Source organism: Peromyscus californicus, unplaced genomic scaffold, assembly GCF_007827085.1.
Source record: "Peromyscus californicus insignis strain IS unplaced genomic scaffold, ASM782708v3 Scaffold_9__1_contigs__length_137607984, whole genome shotgun sequence".
Classification (NCBI taxonomy): Eukaryota; Metazoa; Chordata; class Mammalia; order Rodentia; family Cricetidae; genus Peromyscus; species Peromyscus californicus.
This window is the reverse complement of record NW_026294617.1, coordinates 73,487,338-73,510,223: the sequence shown is the minus strand read 5'-3', so window position 1 is coordinate 73,510,223 and position 22,886 is coordinate 73,487,338. Positions and strand designations below refer to the sequence as shown.

Below are 22,886 nucleotides of genomic sequence, written 5' to 3'. Positions count from 1 at the left end.
AAATATAGAAGTATATTGATTAAAATACAAAAGCATGCCAGGCAGTTGTGGTGCACACCTTTAATCCTAGCACTTGGGAGGCAGAGGCAGGTGGATCTCTGTGAGTTTGAGGTCAGCCTGGTATACAGAGTGAGTTCCAGGACTGCCAGAGATACACAAAGAAACTCTGTCTCCAAAACAAAGAAAAACAAACAAACAAAAACCCAAGAAGCATTAACTATTAAAAGAATTTGTGTTTAGATATTAGAAGCATTACATTTCTAACACTTCTAACTCAAGCACACTTACCCGAGGATCTTCTGGATTGGTGTATACCTATGTAAAAATGCATTACAATTAAGTAAAGTGAAGCTAAGTATTCAGAAAGAATAAAATTGGACATTAAAGTATTGAGTTGTTCAATGAAACAAAACAAAAAACAAAATGACCCTCCCAATAAGAAGTTTACTTCTTTTTCTCTAGGGCTGAAAAGATGGCTCAGAGGTTAGGAGTGCTGGCTGTTCTTCTAGAGTTCCCAGGTTCAGTTCCCAGCACCCACATGACAGCTCACAACTGTCTGTAACTCCAGTTCCAGGGGATCTGGCACCCTCACACAGACATACATGCAGGCAAAACATCAATGCACATAAAAATAAATCTTAAAAAAGTTAACTTCTTTTTCCCCACTGGATACATCAGCAGATTTAATAAAGTGACATAAATCATCTGATAATTTCAGTGTCACTTAATAAAGGGAAAAATTTGACAGTGTTAAAAGATACAATTTAAAAGTACTTACAGCTAGAATGATCATCCTTAGCTGAAATACAAGAGAACAAATCTTAATTGTATTCTGTAAAATGCATTTTTATGATGGATCATAAAAATTCTTTGTACTCATTCAGGGGCTTGGGGCATAGGTTAGCAGTAGAGCAATCATTTAGCACATGCAAGACTGTGAGTTCACTCTTTAGTGCTTCCCCATCCTCAAGGGAGAATTTTTGTTCTATCTCAACATTGCTTGCGCGCGCGCGCACGTGTGTGTGTGTGTGTGTGTGTGTGTGTGTGTGTGTGTGTGTGTGTGTGTGTGTGTGTAGGGGGGTGGGGGGTTAGTTCAGGTGTGTGTGTGTGTGTGCGCGTGTGCGTGTGCGTGTGCGTGTGTGTGTGTGTGTGTGTGTGTGTGTGTGTGTGTGTTTGTGTGTGTGTGTTTGTGTGTGTGTGGCGCTTTTTGATGGCTATCCTGGAACTTGCTATATAGATAAGGCTGGCCTTGAACTTAAGAGATCCACCTGCTTCTGCCCCTTGAGTGCTGGAAATAAAAAAGGTCTGTACCAGCACACCCAGCACTCAACATGTATTTCTAAAAGTAACCATTGTGGAAGATTCGTTTCATATCATGTCTATTCTCCCAAATTATTTCTTTTCACTTGGCTTTCTAATGGCTAAAATTCATGTCAGCATTTTATTTCACTGACTTAATCAAATATAATTAGTTACAAGGTATGGTGGCATACACTTTAATTCCAGCACTCAAGAGGCAGAGAAAGGCAGAATACTGTGAGTTTGAGGCCAGCCTGGTCATATAGTGAGTTCCAGGCTGTCGGAGCTACAAAGTGAGACCCTGACTCAAAAAAGAAGTAATTAAAGTTATTCCAATTCCCTATAGCTTTCCTAAAAATTATAATGGCATTTAACACTATTGGAAAGAATTTGCTTTTTTTTTTGTTGTTTTTTGAGGCAGGGTCTCTATGTGTAACCTTGGTTGTCCTGGAACTTACTCTGTAAACCAAACTGGTCTTGAACTCACAGAGATCTGCATGCCCCTGCCTCCCGAATGCTGGGATTAAAGGCCTGTGCTACCACTACCCAGTAATTCTTTTTTTTTTTTTTTTTTCCAGAGCTGAGGACTGAACCCAAGGCCTTGTGCTTGCTAGGCAAGCGCTCTACCACTGAGCTAAATCCCCAACCCCCCAGTAATTCTTAATTAGAATCTAAAAATAAGTTTCCTTGTGCTGAGGCTGTAGATCAGTGGCAGAGTACTTATCTAATATGTACAAGGCCCTGAATTCAGTTCTAAGCACAGCAAAAATAAATGTTCCCATGCAATTCAAGTTAAGCTGGCACAAATTCTGAAATGGTTAAATTTATACAGGTTTTGAGTCAGGGTCTCACTCTGTGCCACAGCTAGCCTGAACTCATTATATAGTCCAGGCTGGATCTGAACTCATAGTATATGTGAAAATAGTGAAATTTATGGGATTTTTTTCAAGACAGGATTTCTCTGTGTAGCCCTGGCTGTCCTGGAAATCACTCTCTACATCAAGCTGGCCTCAAACAGAGATCTATCTGCCTCTGCCTCCCTGGTGCTGGGATTAAAGGTGTGCATCACCATGACCCTGAAATAGTGAAATTTTAATTAAGATTTTACAATAGACTACAAGCCTTTTACATAGTATCATTTTAAGCAATATAAACAGAGAAGTCCAGTTCTAGCAGAATTCTGAAATTGAATTTTTATCCCTAGTCCTTAACTTTTCCATTAAGACAGTAAATATGGAACACCATATACATTCTGGCACATAGGAGCATTGGTAAGTGAGCAATGGTTAACAAAACAGTCAGTAAAAGAAGTAAATACTGCTGTGTCCTATACTGGCATTAACTACATGGTAGAAAACAGCCTTGAACTACTGATCCTCTTGTCTCTGTCCCTCAAGTTCTAGGTTTGTAGGCATGTGCCATCATGGCTAGTAGTAAGTAACAATAATTACTATTATCAAGAGAGAGAGGGTCTCACAGTGTATCCCTGACAGGCCTTGAACTCACAGACATCTGTCTACTTCTGCCTCCAGAGTGCTAGAATTAAGAGTGTGCATACACATTTTTTTCTTTTTGTTTTTTTCTGTCTCAAAAAAACCAGAACAAATTATTAAAATACTAGTATAAGCATGGTTGCAGAATACATGTAAAACTAATGCAATATTTTAAAACATTTAAATTCATTTTTGTAAGTTAATATGTGCTATTAACGCTAATAAGTGAGTGCTAATTTGTTAAACCTAGCTTGGCAAAATTTATTTAGTATTAACTGCATTAGTTTAAATGAATTGAAGACTGGATTTTAAAATATTCAAATGTGGCCAGGCATGGTGACCTATGTCTTTAATACTAGCAGTGAAGAGGCAAAGGTGGGTTGACCTCTTGTGAGTTCAAGGTCAGTCTGGTCTACATAGCAAATTCCAGGCCAGCCAGAACTGTATAGTGAGATATTGTCTCAAAAATAAAAAAATTCAGCCGGGCGGTGGTGGCGCATGCCTTTAATCCCAGCACTCGGGAGGCAGAGGCAGGCGGATCTCTGGGCTACCAAGTGAGTCCCATGAAAGGCGCAAAGCTACACAGAGAAACCCTGTCTCGAAAAACCAAAAAATAAATAAATAAATAAATAAATAAATAAATAAAATAAAAAAAAATAAAAAAATTCAAATGTGGGACTGGAAAGATGATTCATTAGTCAAGAGCAGTTAAGAGTGCTTGCTGGCGGGGCACAATGGCGCACACCTGTAGTCCCAGCTACTCCGGGAGGCTGAGACAGGAGGCTCACTTGAGTCCAGGATTTCTGGGCTGTTGTGAGCTATGCACTAAGTCTGGCATCAATAGGGTGACCTCCTGGGAGCTGGGGACCACCAGGTTTCCTAAGGAGGAGTGACACGGCCCAGGTTGGAAACAGCAGGTCAAAACTCCCGTGCTGATCAGTAGTGGGGTCGCGCCTGTGAATAGCCACTGCACTCCAGCCTGGGCAACATAGCAAGGCCCTGTCTCTTAAAAACAACAAAAAACAGTACTTGCTGTTCTCAAGACCAGAGTTTGGTTCCAGTAGCCATAATGGGTGGCTCACAGCCATCTGTATCTCCATGAGATCTAATACCCTTTTCTGACCTCCATGGGCACCATCAGACAGGAACACACATTGTACACGTGCATATAAATAAATAAAAGTAATTCTTTAAATTATTCCAATGCTCAGGCTTTTTTTTAGTAATTGAGACTGTTCTATATCAAGTTAGTTTAAATTACTCTTACTACATGATAACTCCTGTTGTAGCTATAGGGAAGGGAAGAAGAGATGGCAAAGACTTACATATTTCTTCTGTAAAGCATCATAGCATCCTAGCATCCTAAAAAAAGTCAAAGGTTCACTTTTATATTTAATGCATTTTCAGAAAATAGTTCTTTTCATAAATCTCTGTATTTACCCTTACAAAATAAAACTAATAATTAAATTAAAGCATCTTTTCTTATTAACTAGCTTAAAACTGAACAAAATAAAACATAAAGAAACAGGGGCTGGAGAGATGACCCAGTGGTTAACAGTGCTTACTGTTCTTGTAGAAGACCTGGGTTTTGATCCCAGCACCCACAAGGCAGTTAACAACTGCCTGTAACTACAGTTGCAAGGTCTTATATTCTCTTTTGCTTTTCTTGGGCTTCTGAACTCACATGGTGCACATACATGTATTCAGGCACATACACGTTTTCTTAAAAAAAAATCTTCAAAAAAGAAAAACCAGCCAGGTGGTGGTGGCGTATGCCTTTAATCTCAGCACTTGGGAGGCAGAGGCAGGTGAATCTCTGAGTTCAAGGTCAGCCTGGTCTACAGTGTGAGTTCCAGGACAGCCAGGGTTACACAGAGAAACCCTGTCTCGAAAAACAAAACAAAAAGCAAAAAGAAAGAAAGAAAGAAAGAAGGACCATAAATATGGAGATGGGAGGACAGAAGGAAAACTATGAAATATCGAATAGCTATCTGTAGAGTTATAATAGGAAAATGAATCCTATTTACATGGAGCATGAAATAAAAAAATTAATACATAAATCCAAAGACCTCAAAGCATGGTACCCAGGGCTAAAGGGTTAGTTACTAAAATCTGGTTATACATTGAAAAGTATTCAATGTACAAAAAGTATGATTAAAAAAGTAATACCGCTGGGCGGTGGTGGCTTACGCCTTTGATCCCAGCACTCGGGAGGCAGAGGCAAGCAGATCTCTGTGAGTTCCAGGCCAGCCTGGGCTACAGAGTGAGTTCCAGGAAAGGCACAAAGCTACACAGAGAAACCATGTCTCGGAAAAAAAAAAATCAAAAAACAATAAAAAAAGTAATACGCCTGCCCCTGCCCCCCGGGGGAAGGAGGCTAAGTTTAATGGCACATGCCTTTAATCCCAGCACTTGGGAGGCAGAGGCAGGTGGATCTCTATGATTTCCAGGCCAGCGTGGTCTACAGAGCTAGTTCCAGGACAGACAGGGCAACACAGAGAAACCCTGTCTCAAAAAACAAAACAAACAAACAAACAAAAAAGGAAAAGTAATAATTTTCTGCCTCTAGGCATTCTTTTACTTACCACTTCACTAACTGTGAAGAACCTGGACAATTTTTATCTTCTTTCAGAATTTTAACACAAAGATCTAAATGAAAAATGAAATAAATATAGAAGTACTTATAAACAGTTGGTTTAATGAATTACTTGTATTTATTTGTGTTACATGCAAATGTGTATGGGTACACATGTGTCAAAACACATATGTGTGGCAGTCAGAGACTTTGGGGAGCTGGCTCTCTCCTTCTACCATGTGGGTTAGGGGGATCCAAATCAGATCATCAGGTTAGGTGGCAAGTGCCTTTAACAGCTAAGCTATTTTGTCAGCCTCAACAGTAAATTTTAAATTATATTTACTTTCTTTAGCTATAAATAATAGGTATATTATTTTTTGAGACAGGGTCTCACTATGTATAGCCCAGGTTGGTCTTGAACTCAACAGTTCCCCTGCCTTAGCCTGTCCAGTATTGGGATTACCCAAGTGTGTGCCACCCACCTGGCTCATTATATGCATATTATTAGTGGCAGCTTTGAAATAATTGGTACTCATGCCGGGCGGTGGTGGTAGTGCACGCCTTTAATCTCAGCACTCGAGAGGCAGAACCAGGCGGATCTCTGTGAGTTCCAGGCCAGCCTGGGCTACAGAGTGAGTTCTAGGAAAGGCACCAAAGCTACACAGAGAAACCCTGTCTCAAAAAACCAAAAAAAAAAAAAAAAAAAAAAAAAAAGGAAATAATTTGTACTCATTATAAAATGCCATCATAATGATTAAGAATTTAAGTTGATGGGTAAAACTTCTCCTATTTCTGTGCTTTAGTTGGTAAGTAGTTTGTAAGTGCTTGTCTCACATTAGCAAACCCTAGGTTGAATCCTGAGCACCACGTAAACTGGGTGTAGTGGTGCATGCCTACAATCCCAGCACTCAGAAGAAGGTAGAGGAAGTAGGAACCTAGAGTTCGAGGCCAGTCTCAGCTATATAACCAGTGCAAGGCCAGCCTGGACTACCTAAATAAGACTCTGTCTGAAAAAAAGGGGGTGAAGAGTGGCAGAATAAATAGCTCAGTACTAAGAGCACTGTCTGCTGTTTCAGAGGACCTGACCTAGGTTAGATTCCTAGCACCGAAGTGGCAGTTCATGGTAACTCTAGTTCCAGGGGATCTGATGACCTTTCTGGTCTCCAAGAGCACCAGGTACACACATGGTACATATACATACATGCAGGCAAAAGAACCACATAAAATAAATAAAAATCACTCTAAGTAAAAAACAAAGAAAGTCTTAAATATTATAAATTACCATCCAGATATCTTGTCCCATAAGCACGTTCTGGAAATATTCCTCTCAAATAGGTGATGCAGGATACTGAAACTGCAAGGAGCCTCTTCACAAACATCAAAGACTGATGCTCAGTTGAGATCTTATTGGGAAATACCAATGCACTCTGAAATTCAAGGGAAATTAAAGTATCTTAATTGACATTTGTTGAAAACAAAGCTCCGCTAAGCTTAAAAGAAGCTCTAACAAAGCATGGTCACTATAGCTTATGTAACAGCAGGTGTATCTATTTTACATCCAGAGGTATAACACAGTGCTGGCCCACAGCTACAGTACTCAGGATACAAGTGAAGAGGCATTATTTGAGACTTGATTCAACTTTTCAAACAAAGGGTCCAAAGGATGGTATGATAAACTCTGTAACGAAATGCACTTTAGGGGCTGGAGAGATGGCTCAGCAGTCAAGAGCATTGGCTGCTCTTCCAGAGGACTCAAGTTTGATTCTCTGCATCCACATGGTGGCTAACAACTGTCTAACATTAGTTCCAGGGGATCTGCTAGCACTGTACCCACATAGTGCACAGACATATATTAAGACAAACCACTGTACATTATAAATAAGTAGAAAAGAAATGCATTTTGAGCCAGATGTGGTAGCATATCCATTTTCAATCCCAGTTAAGAGGCAAAGACAGGTGGATCTCTGTGAGCAGAGCCTGGGTCTACATAAGAGTTTCAGGACAGCCAGGGCTACATAGTGAGATGTTGTCGAAAATGGTAATAGCAGCAGCGGCTGGAGAGATGGCTCAGAGGTTAAGAACACTAGCTAGCTGCTCCTCCAGAGGTCCTTGACTTCAATTGCCAGCAACCACATGGTAGCTCACTACCATCTATAATGAGATCTGGTGCCCTCTTCTGGCACACAGGCATACATGTACGCAGAACACTGTATACATACTAAATCTTTAAATATAATAATAATAATATCAACAATAATAATAATAACAAAGAGAAATGCATTTTCTTAGGATTTCCTCTAATTATTGGCACAGTTCTAAGTATTCACTCTTTTCATGAACAGCAGCTAAACTCATTAAGAAAAAAAAATCCCCTAAAACAAAACACAAGCACTGGGTTCATACACAGATGGCTGAGTGGAAGCAAGCAGGACTCAACCTTACTTGTCCTTTCCAACTGTCACATTCAGCTGGTGAGAGCTCCAAGGAAAAGGAGATGCCACTGAACGAACAGTTTATGGTAACAGTGTCCAAAAGAATTCTACAGTCCTTTTTTCCTTGAAGTACAAGGTGTCCTGATATCATTAAAGCTGCAAATGTTTGATTCTTTTTTTTTTGTTTTTGGTTTTTTGAGACAGGGTTTCTCTGTGTAGCTTTGCGCCTGTCCTGGAACTCACTCTGTAGCCCAGGCTGGCCTCGAACTCACAGAGATCCGCCTGCCTCTGCCTCCCGAGTGCTGGGATTAAAGGCGTGCGCCACCACCGCCCGGCTAAATGTTTGATTCTTTTAAACAGTAAAATATTTATGGCTTCAAGAAACAAGAAACTCGGGGCTGGAGAGATGGCTCAGTGGTTAAGAGCACTGTCTGCCCTTCCAGAGGACCTGGGTTCAAGTCCCAGAACCCACATGGCAGCTCACAGTGGTCTGCAACTTCAAGATCTGATACCCTCACACAGTCTATATACATGCAGCAAAACACCCCCCCCCAAAAAAAAGAAAAAGAAAGAAAAAAGAAACAAGAAACTCAGCTAATGTGGGCCCTGGTGGCACATGCCTTTAATCCCAGCACTCAGGAGGCACAGGCAGGTAGATCCCTGTGAATTCGAGGCCACGCTGGTCTACAGAGCTAGTCCTAGAACAGCCAGGGCTACTCAAAAAACCAAACCAAACCAAACCAAAACAACAACAACAAAAAAGAAACCCAGCTAAATTAATACAGATTAAGTCATAAGAAATCATACCATGGAAGCTGTCCTCCGCAACTGCATAGTGGCCATCTTCCAATAAAATGTTTTCTTCAGCCATGTAACACAGCACAAATACAAATTTTAATTTCAGATTTCATTTTTTATCTCTAAAACTCTATTACATGAGGTTTTTATCTTAATAAATTTCAGAATTTTACTTAAAATAGAACCTTTAAAAATGACAATGTATAGCCCCAGTACTATAGTGTACTTCTAGAATAACACTTGGTAGACTGGGGCAAGAAGATCAGGAGTTCAAGTTTAGTCTTGGCTAGTTAGCAAGTTGCAGACCAGACAAGGCTACCTGAGACCCTGGGTTTGTTTGTTTGTTTGTTTTGTTTGGGGGGGGGGAGATTCTGCCTGATAATTTAAAATATATTTATATCAAAAATATTCAAATCAGGTGACTCCTTTCTCAGGGCTCAGCCTACACTGTCTACTCTGGAACTGTAAAACGGCAAAGCAGGGAGGACACCAGACAGCTCAGCTGGTGAAGGAGCTTGTCGCCATCCTGATGCTCTGGGTTGGTAGGACCAACACGGTGGAAGGAGAAAACAGATTCCCCAAGTCCTCTGATGTCTACACGTGCCATAGCACAATGTGTATGCTACCACCTCCCATACAGTGTGACGAAGACGTTTTTAAGGCAACAGAAATAGATAAATAAAAAAATTTTTCTTCAGAAACAGATTTTAAAAAATTCTGGAGACAGCCGGGCGGTGGTGGCGCACGCCTTTAATCCCAGCACTGGGGAGGCAGAGGCAGGAGGATCTCTGTGAGTTCAACGCCAGCCTGGGCTACAGAGTGAGATCCAGGACAGGCTCCAAAGCTACACAGAGAAACCCTGTCTCGGAAAAACAAAAAACATCTTGAGATAGGCCTTCACGTTGCCCAGGCTGACTCCAACCCTAGGTAGCCAAGAATGATATTTAACTTTTTTTTTTTTTTTTAAACAGGGTCTTCCTATGTAGCCCTGGCTGTCCCGGAACTCTCTCTGTAGCCCAGGCTGGCCTCGAACTCACAGCGATGCTCCCGCCTTTGCCTCTCGAGGGCTGGGATTAAAGGCGTGCGCCACCACACCGGCCTTGACCTTGACCTTCCGACCCTCCCGCCTCCACCTCCCCAGGGCCACCAGGCGTCGTTTATTCTAAAATCGTCCTCTCATTTCTACGTGGAGGCAGGCCTCCCCGCGCGGCCCTGGCTCGCCTGTACCTCACTGGGTAGACCTAAAACCCGCCGGCCCCTTCAACCGCGTTCAGTGTCGCCGCCCTCGCGGCCCGTGTTCCTCCCGTTAATGCGAGTCACCCGGCCGTGGGCCCAGAAACCGTTAGCGCCATGGCGCCGGCCCCCGTCGCCCCCGCAGGCACCGCCGGGCACCCGACCCACAAACTCTCAACCGTCCCGCGGGTGGGCCACGGAACGGAGACCCCCCCCACCGACAGGTCTGCGAGACCCAAACCCAGAGTAAACATCTATTACGCCACGCCTGAGGGACGCAGGCCACCGCCGCAGGGAAGAGGAGGCGCGGCGTCCCGCGCTCGCTTCAGCCTAGGCGCGGTGCGCATGCGCGCCAACGGCCGCCCGGCACGTGCCGCGCCCTTTGACCTCGGGCGGGATTTCCCCGTTCCCGCCCAAAGCTGCGCAAGGGCTGCCGGGAGCCCTGCTCTGTTCCCGGCAGGCCGAGTTCTCAGCGCGCGTGGATCGGCGGGGGGACGTGCAAAGCCTTCCCGGCGCGCCGCTCCCCTGGAGACTCCGTTTTCTCCCGGGTCGGGTGGTTCTCGGGCTTTGGATTTTGTTATCGGACCTTCCGTGTGCTGGATCGTCCCCCGCCCCCCGACCGCCCAGACCATGGTGCCTTGGAGGAAATCAGTTGCTCCACCAGTCTGGTGACTTAGACTTGTATTTCTGCTAATGAGTTGTTTTTAATTTTTAGTAGTGTGTGTGTGTGTGTGTGAGTGTGTGTGTGTGTGTGTGTGTGTGTGTGTGTGCGTGTGTGTGTGTGTGTGTGTGTGTGTGTGTGCGTGTGTGTGTGTGTGTGCCCTGTGGCGTTCATTCCGAGGCCCGAGGACCATATGTGGGCATGCTCATACCGCAGCACGACGCGTGGTGGTCAGGCTAACTTGAAGTCAGCCCTCCCCCTCCACCACGTGGCTCCCAAGAGTCTAACTCAGCTGTCGGGCTTGGCAACAGGCGCTTATACCTGCTGAGCCATCTCACCCAATCCAGTACTTTTATTTCTGAGACTTATTCTTCCTATTTAGCCGAGTTTAGTCTTGAATGGCCATCCTCCCTGCTTTTACCCCTCCCCCGTACTAGATGTCCAGGCATATGTCACCACCTTACTTTACTTTCTACTAATTATTTTGAAAGACCCCCGAAGGTAGTCTTCCCTCTGGAGAGACCCTCGCCCAGAGATCACACCGAGACCACAAGTCAGATGCAAACAGCAAGAGGCTTTATTCAGGAACACGGGTACCCGGGGCGACACAGTCACTCCAGAGGCTTGAGAGACTGGCGCGCCGACGGGCTGGAGTGGAGGGTTTTTATAGGGTCGGGCAGCAGAAGGGCGGGTACAGAAGCAAGAAGCATGGTTTACAGGGTTCTGATTGGACGATTCGTATGAGGCCAGGTTCAAACTCAGGACAGTTCGTGGTTTTTCCCCGAGCTCGACACGCCTGCTGACTTGGCTCTTATCTAGGGTACAAGTTGTTTTTCTGACCTTTAGTTCCCTGTTCTGGGGCCAGGTGGCCGACCGTAGATACCCTGTTTGTTCCTATGCCCATGTCCTCTAACTGAACTTTCCCCGTACTTTTCAGGCCTTGCTCAAAATGGCGTTAGGCTAAGCAAGTATGCTGGGGCCTTTCAATTTCTACTGATCCAACTGGGCACAGGGGGTAGCTTTGGAAACAATTTATGTCTCGTTTGGAAAGAAAATTAAGTTCTATTTTTGGAGCGGTGATTTTTCAGTACTGGCATTCAAGTTTGTGGGTGGTTGCCGAAGTGCCGGTCCTTTATCAGGCCGCCCAGTGCACCGCCAGCACTGCTTCACACAACTGTTTTCAAAACATAGTTCCCAGGCTGTCAAAATGGCTCAGTGCGTAAAGGCACGTTCTACCAAGCGTGATGAACTGGTCTCTATTCCTGGAACCCACAAAGTGGGAGGAGAGAACTGATTATGTGAATTTTTCCCTGCTCTCCACATGTGCACTTTAGCACATGTGCCCACACAGGCAAATTAATAAATAAACATTAGGAAGGCTACACTGTGGAGAAGGTTAATGGAACCCGATACGTCTGTGGGTGGGATGCTGGATATGGAGACTCTGGTTCTCACAGTTGGTAGAACAGCGTGTGCCATGTATCAGTCAGTCCCCATTTCATTCTGCAAGGAGGAGGACAGGCTTCAGTAGTCATCACAGTCCTGGCTTTGTTCAGGTTTATTTATTTCTCTGTGGACCAGCAATCTCTGTCACTGAGCATTTCTTTGGGGATCAGCTGACTAGTGTTAACTGCCATCTATAAACAACTTCAAAGTTTGCATCTATAATTTTGTGTGTATAAGTGTCTGCATCTATGTATGTGCACCAGGTGTGTGACTGGTGGTCTTGGAAGTCAGAAGAGAGCATTGGATCCCCTGGACCAGGATTACAGATGATTGTGTGTGAGTCACCATATGGGTTTCGGGAAATGAACCCCAGTCTCCTGTGAGAGCAGCAAGTACTCATAACCAGTGAACCATCTCTCTCTTCAGACCTCAGTAGAGCAGTTTTTTTCACTGATAATAATTATTTAATACAAAATATTGATAAAGTACATGTAGCAAGATATTTGTCACAGTATTGTTTGTGTTTTTTTCTATTATCAGCTTGATACAGTATAAATTTTTATCCTAATAGTGAAATGTTTGATTGAGGCTTGCCCAGTAATTGAGTAAAACCAAAACTTATTATAAGCCACAGTCATCCTAGGGTCCCCCCTGCTATATAGCCTCCTGCTGTGGGATGGTCTGTATGTCAAATGTGTTGCTGATTGGTCAATAAATAAATCACTGATTGGCCCATGGCCAGGCAGGAAGTATAGGCGGGACAAGGAGGAGAATAGAGCTGGGAAGTGGAAGGCTGAGTCAGGGAGACACTGCCAGCCGCCATCAGGATAAGGAAGATGTAAAGTACCGGTAAGCCACAAGCCACGTGGCAAGGTATAGATTAATAGAAATGGATTAATTTAAGCTGTAAGAACAGTTAACAAGAAGCCTGCCACAGCCATACAGTTTGTAACCAATATAAGTCTCTGTGTTTACTTGATCGGGTTTGAGCGGCTTGGGACTGGCGGGTGAGAGAGATTTGCCCTGACTGTGGGCCAGGCAGGAAAACTCAAGCAACAAATGGCGTCCAACGTGGTGGCAAGAGTTTCCACCTAAAAACTGAGAAAAAAGATTCTAAAATGGAGCTAAAAACAGCTTCCTAATTGTCTCTCTCAAATGAGCAGCAGCTGCTGGTTTGAGCTACTGGCGGGTTCCTAGCGTGCGTGCAGGCTCGACCTGTAGTATGGTGGGAATGAGGCCTCTGCAAGTGGCACATTAAGCTGTGTGGTGGATTTAGCCTTTGCTAGTACAAAAAAAAAAAAAAAGAGTTTTCTGGGCTACACGCTGCTTTGATAGAAGCATAGACCCACTATTTCTGAGAGTTGATGGCTCCCAGAGATGGCGGAAAACGTATCACCGCCATATTGGGAAGCTGAAGTGGGTGGAGCCAGCAGCGCCAGCGCCCTTTCAGGCTTAGAATGCTGCAGTTTAAAGCAATAGGCTCAAGCTAATATAAAAAAATAAGCCACGTAAAGATGGCTACCACACAGAGAATCTGGATTATGTTCTCTTTGATATTCGTAACTGAAGAAAAACATTTGATTACAAAAGCTGTTGAGTTATGCCAAAATGTATATTTTAAAGGTACCTTGACTTCAAAATTTGGATGTAAGGATATGTTGCTTTGGAAAGGAGGCTCTGCTTTTGTTTCCACAGAAAGCCAGAGGCTATGGATTTGTTCCAGATTAAGATACATCAGGTTTGACCAGCCAAGACCCCCTGAAAGGTCTCCGATGACACCATGGCCCAGATGATCCAACATCCAGAACCGTTTCAAGGCAACTGGCTCAGATGATACACCCTCATGGACTACTCCATAACCCTAAAATGTTCTTTGTGTCCCCATAAGATACAGCACCCCCCTCCAGTAATCTTTTACATATTGACATCCAGTTATGCCAGCACCTCAATAAAGCAGTTTTAACCATGGGAAAAAACATTAGGATGAAGGATAGGTGGAGATTGTGGGGTAGTGGAAGCTTCTTCCCTTAATGTGTACTGTCTCATGAACTTTGATATATTTTCAACAAGAGGAAATGTACACCACAGATAGGAAAAGGTCTGCCCAAAGTTATTCAGTGTCAGAGGCATGTAGATCCTTGTGCTCACAGATAAGCACTAAGGAAAATAGAAATGTTAAACACACAGGGCTGTCTTTTCAAAGGAGCAGTGTGTACCTGTTTTCCACCCAGAAGGCTGGGGACAGATGTGGTGACCTTCACACTATTTGTGTGGCTAGGCCACACTAGCTCCCCCAGACCCTTGAGCTTGTCTCAGTTAATCTATAAGGTTATCCTCCCCGAGACACTTATCATGAGCTTGTCTCAGTTAATCTATAGGGTTATCCTCCTCCAGACACTTATCATGAGCTTGTCTCAGTTAATCTGTAGTGTTATCCTCCCCCAGACACTTATCATGAGCTTGTCTCAGTTAATCTATAGGGTTACCCTCCTCCAGACGCTTATCATGAGCTTGTCTCAGTTAAACTATAGGGTTATCCTCCTCCAGACACTTATCCTGAGCTTGTCTCAGTTAATCTATAGGGTTATCCTCCTCAAAATGCTTATCCTGAGTTTGTTATCTTGAGCCCCTTTCCTTAGTCTATCTTTATGGAAGATGTCACTTGTACTTTAGAGTTTTGATGTTGTCATGTCTTAAGCTTTATTGTGTACACGGGATTAAGTATCACCAGAAAATGTTGTTCCAAATGGTGCTGTACTTATATATGCCTAAAATAAACTTCATGGTGTCAGACTCTCGAAGTTTGAACCAGCACCAGATGCTGAGTCCTGTTGGACTGCACTGTCTTCTTTCCTCTCTCGGACGACACTCTGCTGGCCTGGGTGGTCTCAGAGACCCCCCACAGTTCAGTATGAGGAATAATGAGGACTAGGATCTTGTTTTCAGGATCAAAAAAGTTGAAAATCTTACTCTAATGTTTACCATGTTTTTTTTTCTCTCACATTTAAAAATTTCCAAGACTTTTCCAATTCACTGCCCGGGTATTACATCGCTTCTCTAAGAACCTTGTGAAAGAGACAGCTATCACCCCTTCCTGCACTCTCTCTTCCCCCTCGTCCCCATCTCTCCATCCTCCACCTCTCTCTTTTTCTGGTGTTAAGCATTGTTGGGTTTTGTTTGGTTTTGTTTTTTGAGATGAGAAAATAGACTTAGGCAAAAATTGGTTTTCCAATATCAGAAGAAATATCAGTGTGGGCAGAGGGGGCCACCAAAACATGGCATATTAAATTTCCAATATAGCCTGGCATATTGAGGCAACTGACTAGCAAGTCATCCTCCGACCTCCACACAGTTTATAGAGCACTGGGAACAGACTCCAGGGCTGGTGAGTGTGGAGGGCACAGCTGACAGAAAGCACCGGGGAAACCAGGATTGTTAAACAGGCAGTGCTGTCTTCCTCAAAGGAGGAAAATGACACCTGTTCACCTGGAAGGCTGGAGTGGATGCTGTCTAGTGATCTTTTGCTATCCTATGGAGCCAGCCTTCACCTGAATCCCCCAAAATCCCGAGCATTGTCTCTCAGTCAGTAGAACTCATCCTCATGAAAGAGGTCCCATGTTCTCTGCAGTTAATAGACCCCACCTTTATGCTTGTTACAAATCCTTCCTCCCCAGGCCCATACCTGAGGGCATAGCTCACTGGTAGAGAAATTACTTGGCATATGGGAGACTGTTTGATCACCAGCACCACAGAAATAAGTAACTAATTCTTCAAAGGTGTTCAAAAACAGCTTACCTTTAAAAAAAAGAATTATAAGAGTGTTTTGCCTGCATATATTTATGTGAATCGTGTGTGTGGTGCTCACTGGGACTAGAAGAAGGCAGACCACCCTGGAACTGGATGATGGATAACTGAGAGCCTCCATGTGGTTTCTGGGAAATGAACCCACGTTCCCTGTACAAGAGGTGCAAAGTGCTCTCAACCACTGAGCCATCTTCCCCTCCCTCCCCCAAAAAACCAGCTTTGCTTTTAACCATTTATGTGTTTCTTTTTTTTTTTTTTTTTTTTTTGGTTTTTTGAGACAGGGTTTCTCTGTGTAGCTTTGGTGCCTTTCCTGGAATTCACTCTGTAGCCCAGGCTGAACTCGAGGATCCGCCTGCCTCTGCCTCCTGAGTGCTGGGATCAAAGGCATGTGCCACTATACCTAGCATTTTTTTTTTAAGTTTTTATAACATTTTCTTCATCACAATGGCTATAGCTCATCACTAACATGGCCATGCTCATGAGAGGGTATAAAGGTTATCTAAGAACATTTTGAAAATATGGTATGGGACAAAAATAGAGATTTGAAATGACAGATTTATTAAACTCTTTAGGGATATTATGTTATAAACATAAAGAAAAGCCGGGCGGTGGTGGCGCACGCCTTTAATCCCAGCACTCGGGAGGCAGAGCCAGGCGGATCTCTGTGAGTTCGAGGCCAGCCTGGGCTACCAAGTGAGTCCCAGGAAAGGCGCAAAGCTACACAGAGAAACCCTGTCTCGAAAAACCAAAAAAAAAAAAAAAAAAAAAAAAAAAAAAAAAAAAAAAAAAAAAAAAACATAAAGAAGACAGGGTGTAAGATACAGAAAGAGCAAACACGAATATCCTGGGGACAGACTCTGACAGAGTTCCATCTATAGTACATTCTTAACTTGTTTACAGACTTTTCAGAGAGACAAAGTTATCAAGAAAACAAACTATAACCTAGTTAATACATTAAATAGACATTTCTCATGACACATTTGTTTCTTCTGGACAGAACAGGTGAAATTAAGTTAGAGTGTATTTCATCTTCATGACTTGTTAGAAGAAGAAGACATCATTTAGATTTCTGGGTAAGAGCAATAAGAAGCAATCCCACAATGATTTTTATTATTTCTTGACATCCGAATATATCCTTGATCACCAAAGTAAAGGCCCCAGCTACAAAAAGAGAAAGAACACAAAATTATAAATTAATATAATAAAACTATATCATCAATATTTTTATCTCTTTGCTTCCTCCTAAAACCCTTACATATTTTTAATTAATTAATTTTATTTTATGTGCATTGAGGTTTTGCCTGCATGTATGTTTGTGTGAGTGTCTTAGATCCCCTGGAACTGAAGTTACAGACAGTTGTGAGCTATAATAAGGTGCTGGGAATTGAACTTGGGTCCTACTGGAAGAACAGTGCTCTTTTTTTTTTTTCAGAGCTGAGGACCGAACCCAGGGCCTTGTGTTTGCTAGGCAAGCACTCTACCACTGAGCTAAATCCTCAGCCCCAGAATAGTGCTCTTAACCACTGAGCCATCTCTCCAGCCCTACACTTATATATATTTTTATACAGGGTCTGACTATGTCCCTGGATGGCCTATAACTTCCTATGTGGACCAGACTGTGTCACAGGGATCCACTTGTCTCTGGTTCTGAGTGCTGGGATTAAAGGTGTGTGCTATCACTTCTGGCTTGTTTTTAAGGTTTTTTTTTGTTTTGTTTTGTTTTTCGTTGTTTGTAGACAACAAAAACATGCAGTCTAATCTCAAACTCACAGCAGTTTCCCAGGACTTGGCTTACATGTGTGAGCCACCACACACATTAGTTCCATATTGACTTACATTTAGGGACAGTAATATAAGGTCCAGCCTGCTTTCTAAGCATGCCTTCTGTAAGGAGTGAATATTATTTATAGCACTTCATCTCTAAATGTTTTTGCACAATAGGGTCATAGATAATGACTTGTTGTTGTTGTTGTTAGACAAGAGTCTCATGTATCCCAGGCTGGCCTTAAATTTACTACGTAGCTGATCCTCTAACTCTGCCTCCTAAGGACTGGGACTATAAGCATTAGCTGTCACAGTGTTTGGTTCAGGGTAACAACTTTCCAGCAAACACATTTCTCTAGAGAAATACTGAGAGTATTTTTGAGCAGCCACTATGAAAGCCATTATGAAAGTGTTATATAACAATGAATTCTAAAGCAAATGATAAATAATGCAGTTGTGAATGATCCAGAAATGGATGAGACGCTTTCCTATTTAAAGCTATCCAGAAGTAGAGCATTCTCCTTTGTGAGGTGATGAGCTGCCTGGTATTACAGGCTTTCAGGCTTGCTGTGTAGACCGCATCTGTGTATTCAAGAACTCATCTGCCTGGGCACAAAGCATCACACACTTCTAATCCCAACACCACAGAGATGGAAGCAGGAGGATCGGGAATTCTTGGTCCTCCTTGACTACATAATGAACTTGAAGCCAGCCTGGGCTACATGGGTGCTTGTCTCAAAAAAAAAAAAGTGGGGGGAGACGAAGAGGTTTGGATGGGGGCCATTTAGAATATTACTTAGGAGAGTCCTTTAGAAACTCAGTAAGCTACAAGAGAAAAGATTATTTCAATCACTGAAGAAACAAGCCAAAAAAAAAAAAAAGTGTGTGTGTAAAAAAACAACACATAAAAAAGAAGCTCAAGGAACAAGGAAAGCTAGTAGGGCTCCACATCAAGCTGATCAGTACATGAGCAGTTTCCTCAGCCGCTTTCCCAGTGGAGCACACAAACACTGTTAGCCCATCACAGTGCGGAATGCGTCCTTATTTGGAAGTAGGGGCACTGTAGACATCATTAGATTAACATGAAGTCGTGAGGTCAGCCTCAATCCAGTAGGACTGAAGTCAACACAGGGAGGTCCCACGCAGGGAGGCCACGTGAGAATTGAAAGCAAGAGAGAGCACTGTTCCTACAGGCCACGGAAAGAAAGCCACAGTGGCTGCAACCTCAGGAGCTGGGGAGGTACTCAGCTTTTTCTTCTTTCCATCGTGTGTGTGTGTGTGTGTGTGTGTGTGTGTGTGTGTGTGTGTGTGTGTGTGTGTGTGACAGAAGAATCTCATGCAGCCTAGGTCGGTCTTGAACTTGCTATGTACCAAAGGTTGGTCTTCAACTCCTAATCCTCCTGCCTCCACTGCCCAATGCCAGGATTACAGGCATGTGCCACCACACTGGGGTATTTTTATTATTAATCAATCAATTAGTTAATTAATTTTCAATTTCTATAGCCCTAATTGTCCTGGAACTCACTCTGCAGACCAAGTGGGCTTCGAACTCAGAGATTCACCTGCCTCTGCCTCCAGAGTGCTGAGATTAAAGGTGTATGACACTACTGCCTGTCAAAAACATTTTTATTTTATATGTATGTGTTTTGCCTGCATGAATGTCTGTGTATCATGTGTGCGCAGAGCCTGAAAAGGCCAGAAGAGGGTTGGATCCTGATGGAACTGGAGTTATAGTTACAGCTGTTAGCTACCAAGTAGTTATTTTATTTTTTTAACGAAAACGTATTTAATTAGAAATTACCATGCTGGGTGGTGGCACACATTTTTAATCCCAGCATTTGGGGGTGGGGGCAGAGAAGGTGGGTCTCTGGGTTGGAGGCCAACCTGGTGTACAGAGTGAGTTCCAGGACAGCCAGGGCTATACAGAGAAATCTAGTCTCAAACAAAACAACCCCCCCCCAAATAAACACCAAAAAACCAAACAAACAAAATAGAAATTATCCAAGGTGCACATAGTGCATGCATACACACTCTGAGGCAAATGAGCACAGACAGATTAATGAAGACATTGTTCCCACATTAGAACTGGAGAACTTTCTTTAACTGAGCCTCTGTCCCCTTTGGTCAGCACCTCCTGTGTCCCCATCATACCTCCAGCAGTCACCATCCTGTTCTGTCCCTGAGTTTGACTTTCTTAAATCCCTTAGATCCGTGTCTGTAAATAGTTTCTTCCCCACAATCCTCGGAAGAAAGCAACCCAACAACACGTTCATCTCCGTCTTCTAGCCTCGAGAGCCAGGAGACGCAAACTTCTGCTGTTTTGAGCCCTCCATTCTGCGCTGTGTAGTAACAGTGCAGGGAAACCAATGGGAAAAACCCCAACTGTGCTTCCAAGTCTTGACTTTTCATATTGCCTCCAATAGCAAAAAAGCTCAGGAGCTGGAGGGATGGCTCAGTGGTTAAGAGCACATACTGTACTTCCAGAGGACCTGAGTTTGAGTCCCAGCACCCATGTTAGGAGGCTTACAACCACCTGTAATCTAGTTCCAGGGGATTATACGCCTCTGGCCACCCTGGTCACCTGCATTCTTGTGCACATATCTACATACATACACATAATTAAAAATAAAATAAAGCTTGAAAATATTTTCAAATAATTATGTCTAATGGTATGTGCCTATGTGAGTTTGGGTGCATATGGGTGCTCACAGAGTCTAAAAACGGGCATCAAAGCCCCAGGAACTGTAGTCACACACAGCGGTGAGCCTCTTGATTTGGTTGCTAGGAACCGAAGCCAGGTCCTCTGCAAGAGCAACAAGGGTCTTAACTTCTCCAGCCTCCTCTTCCCACTTTCCCTCTAAAAGTTGTACTCATTTTGCTTATGAATTACACAGAGGTCACTTCAGTGCATTATTGAGGGGTCACCGTGTGCTGGAAGGGGGCTGACGACAGAAAAACAAGTCTGTCCTCATGTCCACCACGAAGTCACATACAGAACATCACAGCTACACACAAGCAACCATTTAAACACAATGTGTAAATGCTTTGGCTCAGCATCTGTAGAATAGTTTGGCAGCCTAGTGGCTGGAGGGATGGCTCAATGGTTAGGAGGTACTGGCTGCTCTTGCAGAGGACCTGGGTTAGGTGCCCAGCACCCACGTAGTGGCTCACAACCATCTGTGACTGCAGCTCTGAGATGAGGCCCTCTTCTAGCCTCTGAGGGCACCAGGCATACAAGTGATGCATGCCTTTAATCCTAGCACCTGCAAGGCAGAAAGGCAGAGGCAGAAAAATCTCTGTGAGTTCCAAGCTAATTTAGTACACACAGTAAGTTCCAATCTAAAAAAAAAAAGACATTTTTTTTTAATCCCAAACATTCAGAGATGTTTTTTTCCTGGAATAGATAATGCTTAAGCTGCTTTGGCTTAAATTGTTTTACTACATTTATTTTTTTACTGTAGGGGAAGGCATGTGTGAGCGGAGGTCGGAGTACACCTTGTAGGCGCCAGTTCTTTCACCATGTAGAATGTAGGATCAAGCTCAGGCTGTTAGCTTGGCAACAAGAACCTTTACCCCCTGAGTCATATTGTTGGCCTTTTTAAAAAATTATATTTTGGTACTGAGCAGTGGTGGCGCACACTTTTAATCCCAGCACTTGGGAGGCAGAGGCAGGCAGATCTCTGTGAGTTCAAGGCCAACCTGAAGAGCAAGATCCAGGACAGGCACCAAAACTACACAGAGAAACCCTGTCTGGAAAAAAACAAAACAAAACAAAAAATTATATTTTGAATTTTTTAAGTCTGTATTTTATTTTATTGATGAGGGGCATGAAATAGGTCACATGTAGCTCAGGCTGGCCTAGAATTTGGTATGTAGCCAAGGATGCCCTGCCTCCACCTCCTCAGTGCTAGAATTATAAGAATGTGCCACCAGGCTTCTGAGCTGCTTTCGAAAGAATGATAAACCAAATAAAAAGAAAAGTAGCTATTTCAGATGACACTGTATGTATGGGGTCTGTAGCTGTATAACTGTCTTATAGTTTACTCTAACTAAAATAAAAATGCCAATTGAATGCCAGGAGGCTGGCAAGGCAGGCAGAGAAAGACTGGACTCCTCCACTAGGAACTTCACACTGACTGGTGCCCAAGCAGAGGAGCTGCAAGCCCAGACTTGTTCTGCTCAGACACATCCACTAGGCGGCAGCACATGAAAGATCAATTCAAGAATAAAGAGGATGGGGCCGGCAGGATGGACCAGCAGCTGTGGTGGTTTGGGTGACATGTCCCCCCATATTCTCTGGCATCGGATATGTGGTCCCCAATTGATGTCTCTGTTTGACAGGCTCAAGAGGTGTGACTTTGCTGGAGGAAGTGTGTCACTAAGAAACAACAGGTTTTGAGAGCTTAAAGACATACACCATTTTGAATTTGCTCTTGTTGCTTCCCGCATACAGTTCAGGATGTAAGCTCTCGGCTGTTTCTGCCTCCATGGGTTCAGCCTGCTGCCATACTTCCCTGCTGTGATGGTCTGGACTCTTCTCCTTCTGGAACCATAAGCCCCAAATAAACCCTTCCTTGCTCATGGGGTTTTATCACAGATACAGGTAAGTAACTAAGACAGTGGATAAAAACACTTGCCCGGAAGCCTGGTGACCTGGGTTCAATCCCCAGAATCCAGATATACACTCATACACACCCCACCACCACCACCATGCACTTTCACATGCACAGTTATAAGAAAAAATAAAACAAAATATAAAGAGTAAAGAAGAGCACCAGTTCTCAGGCTAGATAGAGCAGCGGTCCAGGCAAGAGCCATCGGAACCAGAGACAGAATCACAGAAAAGAGGCAGGCAAACCCCAAGACAACTTGAGGCAAATTGTATTTGATTTGTCACTGGAGAGGCCTGGGATGACTCCACGGTACCTTTTGGATGACACTGTTATGTGATATGATTTACTGATCTGGGAAATTCTGGAGGGAACAGCATGGAGAGGAGAGAACTGAAGTCTTTGGCCACACTGAGTTTGGAGAAAGTAAAATGTCAGTGACTGGGTAAGTGTGAAGTTCTGGGCCAATGCCACATTCGGTGGAAGAGAGCTGAAGGCCTCCAGCTTATAGGCTGCGGTAAATCCTGAGTGGAACGATGTACAAAGGTAGAAGTAGTCATTTGGATCCCCGGGGGAGTAGGGAATAACAACATTCAGGGGCTAGGCAGAGGAACAATGTTCCTAAGAGGGGCTGATGGGGCTGGGGATGTGGTTCAGAGGTTGAGCTTAAGGAGCATATGTGTGACCGTGGCCTTAAGCCCTAACACTGCCAAACAAAAATTACAGCCATGAATATTCTACAGAGGATAAAAAGAACAGACAAGGAATGAT

The 22,886-nt window shown here is 43.6% G+C and overlaps 2 protein-coding genes across 2 annotated transcripts in view; both read right to left on the bottom strand.

Moving 5' to 3' along the window:
- Positions 1-9,257, bottom strand: part of Hormad1 (HORMA domain containing 1) — a 29,272-nt gene extending 20,015 nt beyond the window's left edge. The window contains exons 1-6 of the mRNA XM_052731261.1: positions 8,607-9,257; positions 6,650-6,794; positions 5,378-5,441; positions 4,118-4,154; positions 779-799; positions 289-315 (exon numbers count right to left, since the gene is read on the bottom strand). Coding sequence (XP_052587221.1) covers positions 289-315; positions 779-799; positions 4,118-4,154; positions 5,378-5,441; positions 6,650-6,794; positions 8,607-8,642 — 330 coding nt within the window. The 5' untranslated portion in view covers positions 8,643-9,257. The remainder of the gene's footprint in view (positions 1-288; positions 316-778; positions 800-4,117; positions 4,155-5,377; positions 5,442-6,649; positions 6,795-8,606) is intronic.
- A 7,328-nt stretch (positions 9,258-16,585) lies between these two features.
- The window catches only part of Ctss (cathepsin S), a 38,950-nt gene continuing 32,649 nt past the window's right edge, over positions 16,586-22,886 (bottom strand). Inside the window, exon 8 of the mRNA XM_052731476.1 lies at positions 16,586-16,902. Within this exon, the coding sequence (XP_052587436.1) occupies positions 16,803-16,902 (100 nt within the window). The 3' untranslated portion in view covers positions 16,586-16,802. The remainder of the gene's footprint in view (positions 16,903-22,886) is intronic.